At 35.1% G+C, this 17,521-nt stretch overlaps 9 protein-coding genes across 9 annotated transcripts; all 9 read left to right on the forward strand.

Moving 5' to 3' along the window:
* The first annotated feature begins 2,456 nt into the window (after positions 1 to 2,456).
* On the forward strand, positions 2,457 to 2,867 carry LOC145845092 (histone H3). Its single transcript, XM_082952515.1, has one exon. The coding sequence runs from the start codon at positions 2,457 to 2,459 to the stop codon at positions 2,865 to 2,867; it is 411 nt and encodes a 136-aa protein (XP_082808641.1).
* A 198-nt stretch (positions 2,868 to 3,065) lies between these two features.
* LOC145844542 (histone H4-like) lies at positions 3,066 to 3,377 on the forward strand. Its single transcript, XM_082951939.1, has one exon. It carries the CDS (start codon positions 3,066 to 3,068, stop codon positions 3,375 to 3,377), a length of 312 nt encoding a protein of 103 aa, XP_082808065.1.
* Positions 3,378 to 3,559: 182 nt separating this feature from the next.
* LOC145844512 (histone H2A) lies at positions 3,560 to 3,940 on the forward strand. The gene has a single exon (XM_082951910.1). The coding sequence runs from the start codon at positions 3,560 to 3,562 to the stop codon at positions 3,938 to 3,940; it is 381 nt and encodes a 126-aa protein (XP_082808036.1).
* Positions 3,941 to 4,105: 165 nt separating this feature from the next.
* Positions 4,106 to 4,465, forward strand: LOC145845093 (histone H2B 1/2-like). Its single transcript, XM_082952516.1, has one exon. It carries the CDS (start codon positions 4,106 to 4,108, stop codon positions 4,463 to 4,465), a length of 360 nt encoding a protein of 119 aa, XP_082808642.1.
* Positions 4,466 to 9,731: 5,266 nt separating this feature from the next.
* LOC145845094 (histone H3) lies at positions 9,732 to 10,142 on the forward strand. Its single transcript, XM_082952517.1, has one exon. The coding sequence runs from the start codon at positions 9,732 to 9,734 to the stop codon at positions 10,140 to 10,142; it is 411 nt and encodes a 136-aa protein (XP_082808643.1).
* A 180-nt stretch (positions 10,143 to 10,322) lies between these two features.
* LOC145844541 (histone H4-like) lies at positions 10,323 to 10,634 on the forward strand. The gene has a single exon (XM_082951937.1). The coding sequence runs from the start codon at positions 10,323 to 10,325 to the stop codon at positions 10,632 to 10,634; it is 312 nt and encodes a 103-aa protein (XP_082808063.1).
* Positions 10,635 to 10,816: 182 nt separating this feature from the next.
* On the forward strand, positions 10,817 to 11,197 carry LOC145844574 (histone H2A). The gene has a single exon (XM_082951972.1). The coding sequence runs from the start codon at positions 10,817 to 10,819 to the stop codon at positions 11,195 to 11,197; it is 381 nt and encodes a 126-aa protein (XP_082808098.1).
* Positions 11,198 to 11,360: 163 nt separating this feature from the next.
* On the forward strand, positions 11,361 to 11,720 carry LOC145845095 (histone H2B 1/2-like). The gene has a single exon (XM_082952518.1). It carries the CDS (start codon positions 11,361 to 11,363, stop codon positions 11,718 to 11,720), a length of 360 nt encoding a protein of 119 aa, XP_082808644.1.
* Positions 11,721 to 16,986: 5,266 nt separating this feature from the next.
* LOC145845096 (histone H3) lies at positions 16,987 to 17,397 on the forward strand. The gene has a single exon (XM_082952519.1). It carries the CDS (start codon positions 16,987 to 16,989, stop codon positions 17,395 to 17,397), a length of 411 nt encoding a protein of 136 aa, XP_082808645.1.
* The last annotated feature ends 124 nt before the right edge of the window (positions 17,398 to 17,521 follow it).

Consider the following 17,521-nt stretch of genomic DNA (forward strand, 5'->3'; position numbering starts at 1 on the left):
AATGTAAAACTTTGAATCAAGCAAATACTTTGTTTTATATGGTCTATAATTGAATAAGATAACAGTTACTTTGTTTCAAGTTTATATGTTATTGCTACAACAGCTATGTTCTTAACGACATCCGAGAATAAAATGTAACTTATCCTAAGCTGTGTTTTTAACTACATTAACAGTAAGTTAGAGATAACTAGTTACGAATTTTGAAAAGCAAAACATTTAGTCAATGAAATCAATGGTACAGAATATTATGATTAATCTAGGTTGAGTAAACTAGGAAATCACTATTAGCAGTAAAGCAGTTAAAACACATGTTTAACTTGGTAAACACTTCAATCGTAAACTTTAAAAAACAGTACAAGTAGTAAGTTGTTCTATGTTGTTTCGACTGACTTTAAATTTATGAGAAGTGACAAAACAAAGTTTGAAAAAAAAACTTAATTGCATTATTTTCCAGTTAAAAAGTTTCAAAGATAGATTGAAAGGTTATGAGTGCTGATTGTAAACAAAGCTTTATTCAAACACCAAGTTTGTCAATCTTATTTCAAAACGTTTTCATTTCGATTTTCTTACTCGATTTTATTTTGTATATAATGCTGCTTAAAAAATAAACCAACCTCTTTTTTTACGTGAAATTTTTCATCCAAAAGGTATCAGCTTTTGTTAAAGTTCAAATTTAGTGCTAGTGTTCATAAGCTTTTTCGACTTATTTACTTCTTTGAATTTAATTTACTTAATTTTGTTTGGAAATTTTACAACCAAATCCATTTGTTCACTTTTATCAGCACACTTTATTCGGTTGAAATCTGCAAAGTTAAAGTTCTTAGTTTGATCAAGGTTTAAGTTTAACGAGCAAAATTGCATCAGTTATTTTTTAAACTGTATAACAGCTTGAATCAGTTGTTTGAAACACTAATTGAATGTTAAACTACTTACCTGTTAAACTAGTTTTTCATATACACTGAAAAATAAAATTTGTGTTTAAATGTAGTTTACAACTTTCAAACAAGTATCATCATAGTTACTGTACAGCACGTTTTTGAAATGTTGTTTGGAAAACATTGTTGTAAGGTAAGTTACTAGTATGTGCAAGAACAAAGTTATCTAGTTGTCTGTTTAACAAAAGTTTTGAGTACATTGCTTATGAGTAATCATAAGCAGTAAAGCTAAAAAAAATGAACACTTTTATTCTTTCGGAATTACTTTTTACACATTAGTTTAAACTGTAATTAACTTGAACATACTTGATAGAACTTACGATTAACAAAACTCCATGAAATCGAAATAATGAAATTTTGTTTAAGTTTGAGGTAAAAAAAAACCTTATGCTTTGTTAAAACTTTATTACTTTAGGTGAGCGGCAAAGGAAAACTCAGTCGGAAGTGTGTTAACATGTTTTGTTTCATTTATGTTTTTCTTAATATATTTAGAGGTGTGCTGTAAGATACAGGCTGTTATTTCTGGACTTTTCAAACTAGTTCTTTTAAAAAAATTACTTTTAGAACAAGTTAGATATGGTTTCTTTCTTACTGGAACTTTTTCAACATTCGTAATAAGACAACTAAGTTTTTATAAGCATATATGTCTTAAACAAACATGCTAATGCTTATATTAAGAAGTAAAAGGTACCTTGCAAAGCATAACTGCTCAACAGTCAATTCGTCACAGTCAGTAACTCTTGCAAGTATCGTTTTGGTCGCTTTAATATTCATTCATCATGTCTACCACAGCAGTAGCAGCAGTACCAGCGCCAGCCGCAGCCAGGTCTTCCAAGAGACCAAGCGCCAAGAAGGCAGAGCACCCTACTTACAGGGAAATGATTAGCTCTGCCCTTGGAGCAATGAAGGAACGAAAAGGTACATCCCGCCAGAAGATACAAAAGTTTATCGCGGACACCTACAAGCTTGACCTCACAGCTTCCAATTCTCACTTGAAGAGAGCACTTACCAGCGGCGTGACCAAAGGTGCTTTTCTCCAGACAACTGGAAAAGGAGCTTCCGGCTCGTTCAAGCTTGCTCCAATGCCAGCTGCTGGGCCCAAGAAGAGGACAAAAAAAGTAGCTAAAAAACCAGCAGCAAAGAAGGCCGCAGCTAAAAAACCAAAAAAGAAGTGTGCTCCCAAGAAGGCTGCAAAAAAACCAGCAGCCAAAAAGCGACCTGCTAAAAAGTGCGCTCCTAAGAAGGCAGCATCTAAAAAAGCTGCAAGCAAGAAGAAGAAAGTAACCAAGAAGAAGCCGGCAGCCAAAAAAGCATCCAAGAAGAAGAGCTGCAAAAAATAAGTTGTTCTTTTACCCAAGGTCCTTTTCAGGACCACTCAAACAAAATATAACGCAGCTCAAAATGCATAGAACGATGCTAAGTTGAAAATATGCAAATTAGACTACACAGCGGAATCGCTCGCGTCCGTGTCTATGCGAACAGTATATAAACTGTCTTGCAACAAACAGTTTTATCATCAAAATGGCTCGTACCAAGCAAACCGCTCGTAAGTCAACCGGAGGCAAGGCTCCAAGGAAACAGCTCGCCACCAAGGCCGCTCGCAAGAGCGCACCCGCTACCGGAGGTGTGAAGAAGCCTCATCGCTACAGGCCCGGCACAGTTGCTCTGAGAGAAATCAGACGCTACCAGAAGTCAACTGAGCTTCTTTTGCGCAAGTTGCCTTTCCAGCGTCTGGTACGTGAAATAGCTCAAGACTTCAAAACTGACTTGAGGTTCCAAAGCAGTGCCGTTATGGCTTTGCAAGAAGCAAGCGAGGCGTACCTCGTTGGTTTGTTCGAAGATACTAACCTTTGCGCGATCCACGCCAAGCGTGTGACAATCATGCCCAAAGACATCCAGCTCGCCAGGAGAATGCGTGGCGAAAGAGCTTAAGCGTTAGCTAAAACCGGTCCTTTTCAGGGCCACCTTAAAACTTTGACAGTGAGAAAAACTTGACCAAACGAAATAACTTAACTTAAATGTAAGTTAAGAGACTTTTTGAGTATGCAAATTAGTTAGTAGTAACCGTACGCGTCCGTAACAGCTTGTATATAAACTCGACGCACTGACGAAATAAGTATATTCAACAACATGTCTGGACGCGGCAAAGGAGGTAAAGGCTTGGGAAAGGGAGGCGCTAAGCGCCATCGCAAAGTACTTCGCGATAACATCCAAGGCATCACGAAGCCGGCAATCCGCCGTTTGGCTCGCCGAGGCGGAGTTAAGCGAATCTCGGGACTGATTTACGAAGAAACGAGAGGCGTCATGAAAGTTTTCTTGGAAAATGTTATTCGCGATGCAGTAACATACACAGAGCACGCCAAGCGCAAGACCGTCACAGCACTCGACGTCGTGTACGCACTCAAGCGTCAAGGAAGAACCTTGTACGGCTTCGGTGGCTAATCGCTTTTAGCAAACCCGGTCCTTTTTAGGACCACCTAATTCAATATAAAAGTTTTACAACATTTCTGACAAGATTAAGCATTAGCTATGACATATGCAAATTAGTTTTTTGTTCGACGCGGTTAGGTATGAGTTTTATGTTGAGCTGTGCAAGCTATCATCACAATCATTCGAACAACAAAATGTCAGGACGTGGTAAAGGATCAAAACTCAAATCTAAGCCGAAGAGCAGGTCTTCCCGTGCAGGACTGCAGTTTCCAGTCGGTCGCGTGCACCGCCTGTTGCGCACCGGCAACTACAGCCAAAGAGTCGGAGCTGGTGCTCCAGTTTATCTGGCTGCCGTTCTCGAGTACTTGAGCGCAGAAGTGCTCGAGCTTGCCGGTAACGCTGCTCGTGACAACAAGAAAAGCAGGATCATTCCTCGCCATTTGCAACTAGCTATTCGCAACGACGAAGAGTTGAACAAACTTCTCGGCGGCGTCACAATTGCTCAAGGTGGTGTTCTTCCAAACATCCAGGCAGTACTATTGCCTAAGAAGACCGCTTCAAAAAAGTCAGCCTAAGTTAAAAAAAAACCAGGTCCTTTTCAGGACCACCAAAAATATTTACAACAAACGAGAGAATTGTGAAGTGAGAGAAACTAGCTATCGTTCGCGTACGGAACTATGCTAATTTGCATAATTTTACAGCATATAAACCGGCGCCGAGACAGAAGTCCACACATCATCATGACAGCAACCAAAGGCGCGAAGAAGTCAGTAGCCAAGACCGCTCCGGTCGACGGCAAGAAGAAGCGAAGGAGGAGGAACAAAGAAAGCTTTGGCATCTACGTGTACAAAGTTTTGAAGCAAGTGCACCCCGACACCGGAATTTCCAGCAAGGCAATGGGAATCATGAACTCATTTGTCAACGACATCTTCGAGCGCATTGCAGCAGAGGCTTCACGTTTGGCTCATTACAACAAAAGATCAACTGTTAGCAGCCGCGAAATTCAAACTGCTGTCAGGCTCTTGCTCCCCGGCGAGTTGTCAAAGCACGCAGTTTCAGAAGGAACTAAAGCTGTTACCAAATACACCAGCTCAAAATAAACGCTAAACAACCGGTCCTTTTTAGGACCACCATTTGAATAGAACCAGCTGTTCATGTTTACTTAAAGTACAAGAATATAAGCTTAGTACAAATAAGTTCTTATTTGTGTAAATTAAAAACTCATATACTTGAATGAACACACTTTTTTTTTGTTTCAAATGCTTTATAAACTTGTAACTCGTTATATTGTAGAAAAAGCATTGCATTAGTCTAAAAACAGTAGTAGTGCTTGTAATCAAATGGTTTGTAAAAGATGTTTAACTAACTTGATTTTGTTGTCCGTAAGATTTTTCATCTGAATACTTTTTGTACAAAACACTTGTTTTTATTCATTTGCTGAAGTTCTGTTGAAACATTCAATAAATAAGTGCTTACAAAAAAGTATCATCTTTTTAAACAAAAATGTATATCACTTATAACATGCAAAAACTTAGTTGTAACTTTATTTTAAGTTGTTGTTGATTATTAGTAACACAACCGAGCTTTAACTTTTTAAACGAGTTCTTCTTATCAACTTAACTGCAATTGAAGCCATGTAACACGTTTTAAAAAGTTACGAATACATAAATGAATACAAAAATGGTTGTTCAAAACAAAAATTACAGATGTGTTTTTCAAGTAAAACAACATATTCCTTCTTTCAAAGCTAACTTCTGTTTAGCATATTCAAGAAACATTTTCAATTCAAAACATAAACACACAAAACAAACCAGCTCATTGGTTGAAACTTGGTAAAACACAAAAAAGTAACTGCTTGTACTTTTTTAAGTAATTTATTATTCTAGTTTTCAAAGTAAAAGGTACTTGTTTTAACTAGATATGAGACAACTTACTGACCTTTAACAACTCTAGTAGTTTGTTGAAAGTTATGTTTCTACATATCTAAAGTAATCAGGACCACCAGTTGATTTAAGCAGCGACTAATGTCGAGTAAACAGTGTCAAACAAGCTTAAACTAAGCGACAAAAAATGTACAAATTTATATCTACATTGTGCGTGTTGGTAAAAATTAACAGTTAGTGTATTTCAATAACTTCTAAATAAACTTTCTAAAACTGAATTTCTCTGTTTTTATTTCTACTAGTTAGTTACACTTACTTTATTTTTTGTAGTTCTACTTGACATTTTAAACTACTTTTGATAATGTAGAATAAGTTTTTCTGCTTCACTAGTATTTAAATGTTAGGTAAAAATGTTTTTTAATGGGAATTTTCTTGTTTAACTTATTGTTTAAACAAAACTTATTCTAGTTCATTTTACTTTGTAAACTTGTTTTTCAAACACTCAATACATATTTGTTGTTAGTTTAATAAAAAAATCAATCTGTCACTAACTAAAAATTTATGCTTAAATAAGACATTATATTAAATGAGAAGAAAAATTTACTTTGCGTTGATACTAAAAATGCTCAATGATATTTGTTTAAGGTCTGATTGTCAAATAAGTATTAGTTTTATTTATCAGAATGCAAATGAAACAATAAAAAACTGTTTAAAAGTTGAACAGTCAAACTAATGTAGACAACAGTGATTGTTTAAAACAAACATACAATTGAAATAATCTTTCTGCTTACAAAGCTCATACTTGTTTTGTTGAACTCATTTTTTCTGTGGCTATGACAAATTACAAAATGATTCCACGGTAAAAAAGAACAGCTTGTTACAATTTTTTGTAACTCTTTTTTAAACTATGTATGAGACAACTCAAAACGACGATACTTGTTTGTTTTAAGCTATGTACTTTTTAAATCTAAAGATTAGGTGGATCACCAATTAATTACACAAGCTACTAATGACTACTAAACTCAACAACACAAATAAACATACTTAATCAACTTTGTGGTGATAAAGAATCAAAAACATATTTCCTTCCAAATTATAAAGCCCATTATTTATTAAATACCTAGCTTGCCAAATTTCTCTACTATACTTTTTTTATGCAACTGTTAAGAAGGGAACTCTAGCTAGATAACTGCTCTAATCCTTACTTTATTGCTTACTATTATCGAATGCTTAGTGAAAAGCTTTAACTAACTTGAGTGTCTTTTTCGTGGCTTTTTTCCTTTTAACTTTCTTTTCCAAATAAAACTTATTCTCATTAACTTTGTGGACATTTTTTAATTCAATATTTCATTTGTTTTTTAGTTTATTAAAAAAATACTGTGCCTACGTCACTGTAAAAACTATTTGTATTTTTCAATGAAAATAGTACGCTTAAACAGAAATAAAAATAAAACTTTGACTTATTAACTGAAAACGTTTTAAACTGTTAATAACAAACAATGTTTAGTGTCCTTAAAAAATGCTGTTCAATTACAATTAAACTACAACTGAAACATGCTTAACAATTCAAAACTGGTGTAACACATAAATGTAAACAACATCGATTGTTCAAAAGAAAGAGAACACTATTAACAAGTACACAATTTACAAAACAAAATACCTTAATAAAATGATGAACTTGTATAAACAAATCTTTTATTTTACAAAGCTTACATCTACTTACTTGATTTAAGCTTTCTAATCTTGTCAAGCATATGAAATAAACCAATTGATTAGCTAAAACATGGTACAAAGAAAAGAAGCAAAAAACTTGTTACCACTTGTTTGTTACCCTTATGTACGCTATACATAAGTAAACTGAAATTACTGTAACTTGTTGCTTTAAGCTGTGTAGTTTTTATAAATCTAAAGAAGAAGAAAAAACTGGACAAAGCGAAACCAAAACTTTTTTTAGCCTTCATTTTTTTACAGCTTATTATGTGATGGTACAAGTTCCATAATAGGCAAACAACAATGTAAAACTTTGAATCAAGCAAATACTTTGTTTTATATGGTCTATAATTGAATAAGATAACAGTTACTTTGTTTCAAGTTTATATGTTATTGCTACAACAGCTATGTTCTTAACGACATCCGAGAATAAAATGTAACTTATCCTAAGCTGTGTTTTTAACTACATTAACAGTAAGCTAGAGATAACTAGTTACGAATTTTGAAAAGCAAACATTTAGTCAATGAAATCAATGGTACAGAACATTATGATTAATCTAGGTTGAGTAAACTAAGAAATCACTATTAGCAGTAAAGCAGTTAAAACACATGTTTAACTTGGTAAGCACTTCAATCGTAAACTTTAAAAGACAGTACTGTTGTTGTTTCAAAATATGTTTCAAGAAAGTAGTAAGTTGTTCTATGTTGTTTCGACTGACTTTAAAACTTTATGAGAAGTGACAAAACAAAGTTTGAAAAAAAAACTTACTTGCATTATTTTCCAGTTAAAAAGTTTCAAAGATAGATTGAAAGGTTATGAGTGCTGATTGTAAACAAAGCTTTATTCAAACACTAAGTTTGTCAATCTTATTTCTAAACTTTTTCATTTAGATTTTCTTACTCGATTTTATTTTGTATATAATGCTGCTTAAAAAATAAACCAACCTCTTTTTTTACGTAAAATTTTTCATCCAAAAGGTATCAGCTTTTGTTTAAGTTCAAATTTAGTGCTAGTGTTCATAAGCTTTTTCGACTTATTTACTTCTTTGAATTTAATTAACTTTATTTTGTTTGGAAAATTTACAACCAAATCCATTTGTTCACTTTTATCAGCACACTTTATTCGGTTGAAATCTGCAAAGTTAAAGTTCTTAGTTTGATCAAGGTTTAAGTTTAACGAGCAAAATTGCATCAGTTATTTTTTAAACTGTATAACAGCTTCAATCAGTTGTTTGAAACACTAATTGAATGTTAAACTACTTATCTTTTAAACTAGTTTTTCATACACACTGAAAAATAAAGTTTGTGTTTAAATGTAGTTTACAACTTTAAACAAGTATCATCATAGTTACTGTACAGCACGTTTTTGAAAGGTTGTTTGGAAAACATTGTTGTAAGGTAAGTTACTAGTATGTGCAACAACAAAGCTATCTAGTTGTCTGTTTAATAAAAGTTTTGAGTACATTGCTTATGAGTAATCATAAGCAGTAAAGCTAAAAAAAATGAACACTTTTATTCTTTTGGAATTACTTTTTACACATTAGTTTAAACTGTAATTAACTTGAACATACTTGATAGAACTTACGATTAACAAAACTCCATGAAATCGATATAATGAAATTTTGTTTAAGGTAAAAAAAAACCTTGTGCTTTGTTAAAACTTTATTACTTTAGGTGAGCGGCAAAGGAAAACTCAGTCGGGAGTGTGTTAACATGTTTTGTTTCATTTATGTTTTTCTTAATGTATTTAGAGGTGTGCTGTAAGATACAGGCTGTTATTTCTGGACTTTTCAAACTAATGCTTTAAAAAAATTACTTTTAGAACAAGTTAAATATGGTTTCTTTCTTACTGGAACTTTTTCAACATTCTTAATAAGACAACTAAGTTTTTATAAGCATATATGTCTTAAACAAACATGCTAATGCTTATATTAAGAAGTAAAAGGTACCTTGCAAAGCATAACTGCTCAACAGTCAATTCGTCACAGTCAGTAACTCTTGCAAGTATCGTTTTGGTCGCTTTAATATTCATTCATCATGTCTACCACAGCAGTAGCAGCAGTACCAGCGCCAGCCAGGTCTTCCAAGAGACCAAGCGCCAAGAAGGCAGAGCACCCTACTTACAGGGAAATGATTAGCTCTGCCCTTGGAGCAATGAAGGAACGAAAAGGTACATCCCGCCAGAAGATACAAAAGTATATCGCGGACACCTACAAGCTTGACCTCACAGCTTCCAATTCTCACTTGAAGAGAGCACTTACCAGCGGCGTGACCAAAGGTGCTTTTCTCCAGACAACTGGAAAAGGCGCTTCTGGCTCGTTCAAGCTTGCTCCAATGCCAGCTGCTGGGCCCAAGAAGAGGACAAAGAAAGTAGCTAAAAAGCCAGCAGCAAAGAAGGCCCCAGCTAAAAAACCAAAAAAGAAGTGTGCTCCCAAGAAGGCTGCAAAAAAACCAGCAGCCAAAAAGCGACCTGCTAAAAAGTGCGCTCCTAAGAAGGCAGCATCTAAAAAAGCTGCAAGCAAGAAGAAGAAAGTAACCAAGAAGAAGCCGGCAGCCAAAAAAGCATCCAAGAAGAAGAGCTGTAAAAAATAAGTTGTTCTTTTACCCAAGGTCCTTTTCAGGACCACTCAAACAAAATATAACGTAACTCAAAATGCATAAAACAATGCTAAGTTGAAAATATGCAAATTAGACTACACAGCGGAATCGCTCGCGTCCGTGTCTATGCGAACAGTATATAAACTGTCTTGCAACAAACAGTTTTATCATCAAAATGGCTCGTACCAAGCAAACCGCTCGTAAGTCAACCGGAGGCAAGGCTCCAAGGAAACAGCTCGCCACCAAGGCCGCTCGCAAGAGCGCACCCGCTACCGGAGGTGTGAAGAAGCCTCATCGCTACAGGCCCGGCACAGTTGCTCTGAGAGAAATCAGACGCTACCAGAAGTCAACTGAGCTTCTTTTGCGCAAGTTGCCTTTCCAGCGTCTGGTACGCGAAATAGCTCAAGACTTCAAAACTGACTTGAGGTTCCAAAGCAGTGCCGTTATGGCTTTGCAAGAAGCAAGCGAGGCGTACCTCGTTGGTTTGTTCGAAGATACTAACCTTTGCGCGATCCACGCCAAGCGTGTGACAATCATGCCCAAAGACATCCAGCTCGCCAGGAGAATGCGTGGCGAAAGAGCTTAAGCGTTAGCTAAAACCGGTCCTTTTCAGGGCCACCTTAAAACCTTGACAGTGAGAAAAACTTAACCGAACGTAAGTTAAGAGACTTTTTTGAGTATGCAAATTAGTTAGTAGTTACCGTACGCGTCCGTAACAGCTTGTATATAAACTCGACGCACTGACGAAATAAGTATATTCAACAACATGTCTGGACGCGGCAAAGGAGGTAAAGGCTTGGGAAAGGGAGGTGCTAAGCGCCATCGCAAAGTACTTCGCGATAACATCCAAGGCATCACGAAGCCGGCAATCCGCCGTTTGGCTCGCCGAGGCGGAGTTAAGCGAATCTCGGGACTGATTTACGAAGAAACGAGAGGCGTCATGAAAGTTTTCTTGGAAAATGTTATTCGCGATGCAGTAACATACACAGAGCACGCCAAGCGCAAGACCGTCACAGCACTCGACGTCGTGTACGCACTCAAGCGTCAAGGAAGAACCTTGTACGGCTTCGGTGGCTAATCGCTTTTAGCAAACCCGGTCCTTTTTAGGACCACCTAATTCAATATAAAAGTTTTACAACACTTTTGACAAGATTAAGCATTAGCTATGACATATGCAAATTAGTTTTTTGTTCGACGCGGTTAGGTATGAGTTGTATATTGAGCTGTGCAAGCTATCATCACAATCATTCGAACAACAAAATGTCAGGACGTGGTAAAGGATCAAAACTCAAATCTAAGCCGAAGAGCAGGTCTTCCCGTGCAGGACTGCAGTTTCCAGTCGGTCGCGTGCACCGCCTGTTGCGCACCGGCAACTACAGCCAAAGAGTCGGAGCTGGTGCTCCAGTTTATCTGGCTGCCGTTCTCGAGTACTTGAGCGCAGAAGTGCTCGAGCTTGCCGGTAACGCTGCTCGTGACAACAAGAAAAGCAGGATCATTCCTCGCCATTTGCAACTAGCTATTCGCAACGACGAAGAGTTGAACAAACTTCTCGGAGGCGTCACAATTGCTCAAGGTGGTGTTCTTCCAAACATCCAGGCAGTACTATTGCCTAAGAAGACCGCTTCAAAAAAGTCAGCCTAAGTTAAAAAAAACCAGGTCCTTTTCAGGACCACCAAAATATTTACAACAAACGAGAGAATTGTGAAGTGAGAGAAACCAGCTATCGTTCGCGTACGGAACTATGCTAATTTGCATAATTTTTCAGGATATAAACCGGCGCCGAGACAGAAGTCCACACATCATCATGACAGCAACCAAAGGCGCGAAGAAGTCAGTAGCCAAGACCGCTCCGGTCGACGGCAAGAAGAAGCGAAGGAGGAGAAACAAAGAAAGCTTTGGCATCTACGTGTACAAAGTTTTGAAGCAAGTGCACCCCGACACCGGAATTTCCAGCAAGGCAATGGGAATCATGAACTCATTTGTCAACGACATCTTCGAGCGCATTGCAGCAGAGGCTTCACGTTTGGCTCATTACAACAAGAGGTCAACTGTTAGCAGCCGCGAAATTCAAACTGCTGTCAGGCTCTTGCTCCCCGGCGAGTTGTCAAAGCACGCAGTTTCAGAAGGAACTAAAGCTGTTACCAAATACACCAGCTCAAAATAAACGCTAAACAACCGGTCCTTTTTAGGACCACCATTTGAATAGAACCAGCTGTTCATGTTTACTTAAAGTACAAGAATATAAGCTTAGTACAAATAAATTCTTATTTGTGTAAATTAAAAACTCATATACTTGAATGAACACACTTTTTTTTTGTTTCAAATACTTTATAAACTTGTAACTCGTTATATTGTAGAAAAAGCATTGCATTAGTCTAAAAACAGTAGTAGTGCTTGTAATCAAATGGTTTGTAAAAGATGTTTAACTAACTTGATTTTGTTGTCCGTAAGATTTTTCATCTGAATACTTTTTGTACAAAACACTTGTTTTTATTCATTTGCTGAAGTTCTGTTGAAACATTCAATAAATAAGTGCTTACAAAAAAGTATCATCTTTTTAAACAAAAATGTATATCACTTATAACATGCAAAAACTTAGTTGTAACTTTATTTTAAGTTGTTGTTGATTATTAGTAACACAACCGAGCTTTAACTTTTTAAACGAGTTCTTCTTATCAACTTAACTGCAATTGAAGCCATGTAACACGTTTTAAAAAGTTACGAATACATAAATGAATACAAAAATGGTTGTTCAAAACAAAAAATTACAGATGTGTTTTCAAGTAAAACAACATATTCCTTCTTTCAAAGCTAACTTCTGTTTAGCATATTCAAGAAACATTTTCAATTCAAAACATAAACACACAAAACAAACCAGCTCATTGGTTGAAACTTGGTAAAACACAAAAAAGTAGCTGCTTGTACTTTTTTAAGTAATTTATTATTCTAGTTTTCAAAGTAAAAGGTACTTGTTTTAACTAGATATGAGACAACTTACTGACCTTTAACAACTCTAGTAGTTTGTTGAAAGTTATGTTTCTACATATCTAAAGTAATCAGGACCACCAGTTGATTTAAGCAGCTACTAATGTCGAGTAAACAGTGTCAAACAAGCTTAAACTAAGCGACAAAAAATGTACAAATTTATATCTACATTGTGCGTGTTGGTAAAAAGTAACAGTTAGTGTATTTCAATAACTTCTAAATAAACTTTCTAAAACTGAATTTCTCTGTTTTTATTTCTACTAGTTAGTTACACTTACTTCAGTTTTTGTAGTTCTACTTGACATTTTAAACTACTTTTGATAATGTAGAATAAGTTTTTCTGCTTCACTAGTATTTAAATGTTAGGTAAAAATGTTTTTTAATGGGAATTTTCTTGTTTAACTTATTGTTTAAACAAAACTTATTCTAGTTCATTTTACTTTGTAAACTTGTTTTTCAAACACTCAATACATATTTGTTGTTAGTTTAATAAAAAAATCAATCTGTCACTAACTAAAAATTTATGCTTAAATAAGACATTATATTAAATGAGAAGAAAAATTTACTTTGCGTTGATACTAAAAATGCTCAATGATATTTGTTTAAGGTCTGATTGTCAAATAAGTATTAGTTTTATTTATCAGAATGCAAATGAAACAATAAAAAACTGTTTAAAAGTTGAACAGTCAAACTAATGTAGACAACAGTGATTGTTTAAAACAAACATACAATTGAAATAATCTTTCTGCTTACAAAGCTCATACTTGTTTTGTTGAACTCATTTTTTCTGTGGCTATGACAAATTACAAAATGATTCCACGGTAAAAAAGAACAGCTTGTTACAATTTTTTGTAACTCTTTTTTAAACTATGTATGAGACAACTCAAAACGACGATACTTGTTTGTTTTAAGCTATGTACTTTTTAAATCTAAAGATTAGGTGGATCACCAATTAATTACACAAGCTACTAATGACTACTAAACTCAACAACACAAATAAACATACTTAATCAACTTTGTGGTGATAAAGAATCAAAAACATATTTCCTTCCAAATTATAAAGCCCATTATTTATTAAATACCTAGCTTGCCAAATTTCTCTACTATACTTTTTTTATGCAACTGTTAAGAAGGGAACTCTAGCTAGATAACTGCTCTAATCCTTACTTTATTGCTTACTATTATCGAATGCTTAGTGAAAAGCTTTAACTAACTTGAGTGTCTTTTTCGTGGCTTTTTTCCTTTTAACTTTCTTTTCCAAATAAAACTTATTCTCATTAACTTTGTGGACATTTTTTAATTCAATATTTCATTTGTTTTTTAGTTTATTAAAAAAATACTGTGCCTACGTCACTGTAAAAACTATTTGTATTTTTCAATGAAAATAGTACGCTTAAACAGAAATAAAAATAAAACTTTGACTTATTAACTGAAAACGTTTTAAACTGTTAATAACAAACAATGTTTAGTGTCCTTAAAAAATGCTGTTCAATTACAATTAAACTACAACTGAAACATGCTTAACAATTCAAAACTGGTGTAACACATAAATGTAAACAACATCGATTGTTCAAAAGAAAGAGAACACTATTAACAAGTACACAATTTACAAAACAAAATACCTTAATAAAATGATGAACTTGTATAAACAAATCTTTTATTTTACAAAGCTTACATCTACTTACTTGATTTAAGCTTTCTAATCTTGTCAAGCATATGAAATAAACCAATTGATTAGCTAAAACATGGTACAAAGAAAAGAAGTAAAAAACTTGTTACCACTTGTTTGTTACCCTTATGTACGCTATACATAAGTAAACTGAAATTACTGTAACTTGTTGCTTTAAGCTGTGTAGTTTTTATAAATCTAAAGAAGAAGAAAAAACTGGACAAAGCGAAACCAAAACTTTTTTTAGCCTTCATTTTTTTACAGCTTATTATGTGATGGTACAAGTTCCATAATAGGCAAACAACAATGTAAAACTTTGAATCAAGCAAATACTTTGTTTTATATGGTCTATAATTGAATAAGATAACAGTTACTTTGTTTCAAGTTTATATGTTATTGCTACAACAGCTATGTTCTTAACGACATCCGAGAATAAAATGTAACTTATCCTAAGCTGTGTTTTTAACTACATTAACAGTAAGCTAGAGATAACTAGTTACGAATTTTGAAAAGCAAACATTTAGTCAATGAAATCAATGGTACAGAACATTATGATTAATCTAGGTTGAGTAAACTAAGAAATCACTATTAGCAGTAAAGCAGTTAAAACACATGTTTAACTTGGTAAGCACTTCAATCGTAAACTTTAAAAGACAGTACTCTTGTTGTTTCAAAATATGTTTCAAGAAAGTAGTAAGTTGTTCTATGTTGTTTCGACTGACTTTAAAACTTTATGAGAAGTGACAAAACAAAGTTTGAAAAAAAAACTTACTTGCATTATTTTCCAGTTAAAAAGTTTCAAAGATAGATTGAAAGGTTATGAGTGCTGATTGTAAACAAAGCTTTATTCAAACACTAAGTTTGTCAATCTTATTTCTAAACTTTTTCATTTAGATTTTCTTACTCGATTTTATTTTGTATATAATGCTGCTTAAAAAATAAACCAACCTCTTTTTTTACGTAAAATTTTTCATCCAAAAGGTATCAGCTTTTGTTTAAGTTCAAATTTAGTGCTAGTGTTCATAAGCTTTTTCGACTTATTTACTTCTTTGAATTTAATTAACTTTATTTTGTTTGGAAAATTTACAACCAAATCCATTTGTTCACTTTTATCAGCACACTTTATTCGGTTGAAATCTGCAAAGTTAAAGTTCTTAGTTTGATCAAGGTTTAAGTTTAACGAGCAAAATTGCATCAGTTATTTTTTAAACTGTATAACAGCTTCAATCAGTTGTTTGAAACACTAATTGAATGTTAAACTACTTATCTTTTAAACTAGTTTTTCATACACACTGAAAAATAAAGTTTGTGTTTAAATGTAGTTTACAACTTTAAACAAGTATCATCATAGTTACTGTACAGCACGTTTTTGAAAGGTTGTTTGGAAAACATTGTTGTAAGGTAAGTTACTAGTATGTGCAACAACAAAGCTATCTAGTTGTCTGTTTAATAAAAGTTTTGAGTACATTGCTTATGAGTAATCATAAGCAGTAAAGCTAAAAAAAATGAACACTTTTATTCTTTTGGAATTACTTTTTACACATTAGTTTAAACTGTAATTAACTTGAACATACTTGATAGAACTTACGATTAACAAAACTCCATGAAATCGATATAATGAAATTTTGTTTAAGGTAAAAAAAAACCTTGTGCTTTGTTAAAACTTTATTACTTTAGGTGAGCGGCAAAGGAAAACTCAGTCGGGAGTGTGTTAACATGTTTTGTTTCATTTATGTTTTTCTTAATGTATTTAGAGGTGTGCTGTAAGATACAGGCTGTTATTTCTGGACTTTTCAAACTAATGCTTTAAAAAAATTACTTTTAGAACAAGTTAAATATGGTTTCTTTCTTACTGGAACTTTTTCAACATTCTTAATAAGACAACTAAGTTTTTATAAGCATATATGTCTTAAACAAACATGCTAATGCTTATATTAAGAAGTAAAAGGTACCTTGCAAAGCATAACTGCTCAACAGTCAATTCGTCACAGTCAGTAACTCTTGCAAGTATCGTTTTGGTCGCTTTAATATTCATTCATCATGTCTACCACAGCAGTAGCAGCAGTACCAGCGCCAGCCAGGTCTTCCAAGAGACCAAGCGCCAAGAAGGCAGAGCACCCTACTTACAGGGAAATGATTAGCTCTGCCCTTGGAGCAATGAAGGAACGAAAAGGTACATCCCGCCAGAAGATACAAAAGTATATCGCGGACACCTACAAGCTTGACCTCACAGCTTCCAATTCTCACTTGAAGAGAGCACTTACCAGCGGCGTGACCAAAGGTGCTTTTCTCCAGACAACTGGAAAAGGCGCTTCTGGCTCGTTCAAGCTTGCTCCAATGCCAGCTGCTGGGCCCAAGAAGAGGACAAAGAAAGTAGCTAAAAAGCCAGCAGCAAAGAAGGCCCCAGCTAAAAAACCAAAAAAGAAGTGTGCTCCCAAGAAGGCTGCAAAAAAACCAGCAGCCAAAAAGCGACCTGCTAAAAAGTGCGCTCCTAAGAAGGCAGCATCTAAAAAAGCTGCAAGCAAGAAGAAGAAAGTAACCAAGAAGAAGCCGGCAGCCAAAAAAGCATCCAAGAAGAAGAGCTGTAAAAAATAAGTTGTTCTTTTACCCAAGGTCCTTTTCAGGACCACTCAAACAAAATATAACGTAACTCAAAATGCATAAAACAATGCTAAGTTGAAAATATGCAAATTAGACTACACAGCGGAATCGCTCGCGTCCGTGTCTATGCGAACAGTATATAAACTGTCTTGCAACAAACAGTTTTATCATCAAAATGGCTCGTACCAAGCAAACCGCTCGTAAGTCAACCGGAGGCAAGGCTCCAAGGAAACAGCTCGCCACCAAGGCCGCTCGCAAGAGCGCACCCGCTACCGGAGGTGTGAAGAAGCCTCATCGCTACAGGCCCGGCACAGTTGCTCTGAGAGAAATCAGACGCTACCAGAAGTCAACTGAGCTTCTTTTGCGCAAGTTGCCTTTCCAGCGTCTGGTACGCGAAATAGCTCAAGACTTCAAAACTGACTTGAGGTTCCAAAGCAGTGCCGTTATGGCTTTGCAAGAAGCAAGCGAGGCGTACCTCGTTGGTTTGTTCGAAGATACTAACCTTTGCGCGATCCACGCCAAGCGTGTGACAATCATGCCCAAAGACATCCAGCTCGCCAGGAGAATGCGTGGCGAAAGAGCTTAAGCGTTAGCTAAAACCGGTCCTTTTCAGGGCCACCTTAAAACCTTGACAGTGAGAAAAACTTAACCGAACGTAAGTTAAGAGACTTTTTTGAGTATGCAAATTAGTTAGTAGTTACCGTACGCGT

This window comes from Thalia democratica, chromosome 9, assembly GCF_965202585.1.
Source record: "Thalia democratica chromosome 9, ktThaDemo2.hap1.1, whole genome shotgun sequence".
Taxonomy (NCBI): Eukaryota; Metazoa; Chordata; class Thaliacea; order Salpida; family Salpidae; genus Thalia; species Thalia democratica.

Coding starts and splice junctions, on each gene's coding strand:
- LOC145845092 (XM_082952515.1), top strand. CDS start 2,457: ATGGCTCGTACCAAGCAAACCGCTCGTAAGTCAACCGGAGGCAAGGCT.
- LOC145844542 (XM_082951939.1), top strand. CDS start 3,066: ATGTCTGGACGCGGCAAAGGAGGTAAAGGCTTGGGAAAGGGAGGCGCT.
- LOC145844512 (XM_082951910.1), top strand. CDS start 3,560: ATGTCAGGACGTGGTAAAGGATCAAAACTCAAATCTAAGCCGAAGAGC.
- LOC145845093 (XM_082952516.1), top strand. CDS start 4,106: ATGACAGCAACCAAAGGCGCGAAGAAGTCAGTAGCCAAGACCGCTCCG.
- LOC145845094 (XM_082952517.1), top strand. CDS start 9,732: ATGGCTCGTACCAAGCAAACCGCTCGTAAGTCAACCGGAGGCAAGGCT.
- LOC145844541 (XM_082951937.1), top strand. CDS start 10,323: ATGTCTGGACGCGGCAAAGGAGGTAAAGGCTTGGGAAAGGGAGGTGCT.
- LOC145844574 (XM_082951972.1), top strand. CDS start 10,817: ATGTCAGGACGTGGTAAAGGATCAAAACTCAAATCTAAGCCGAAGAGC.
- LOC145845095 (XM_082952518.1), top strand. CDS start 11,361: ATGACAGCAACCAAAGGCGCGAAGAAGTCAGTAGCCAAGACCGCTCCG.
- LOC145845096 (XM_082952519.1), top strand. CDS start 16,987: ATGGCTCGTACCAAGCAAACCGCTCGTAAGTCAACCGGAGGCAAGGCT.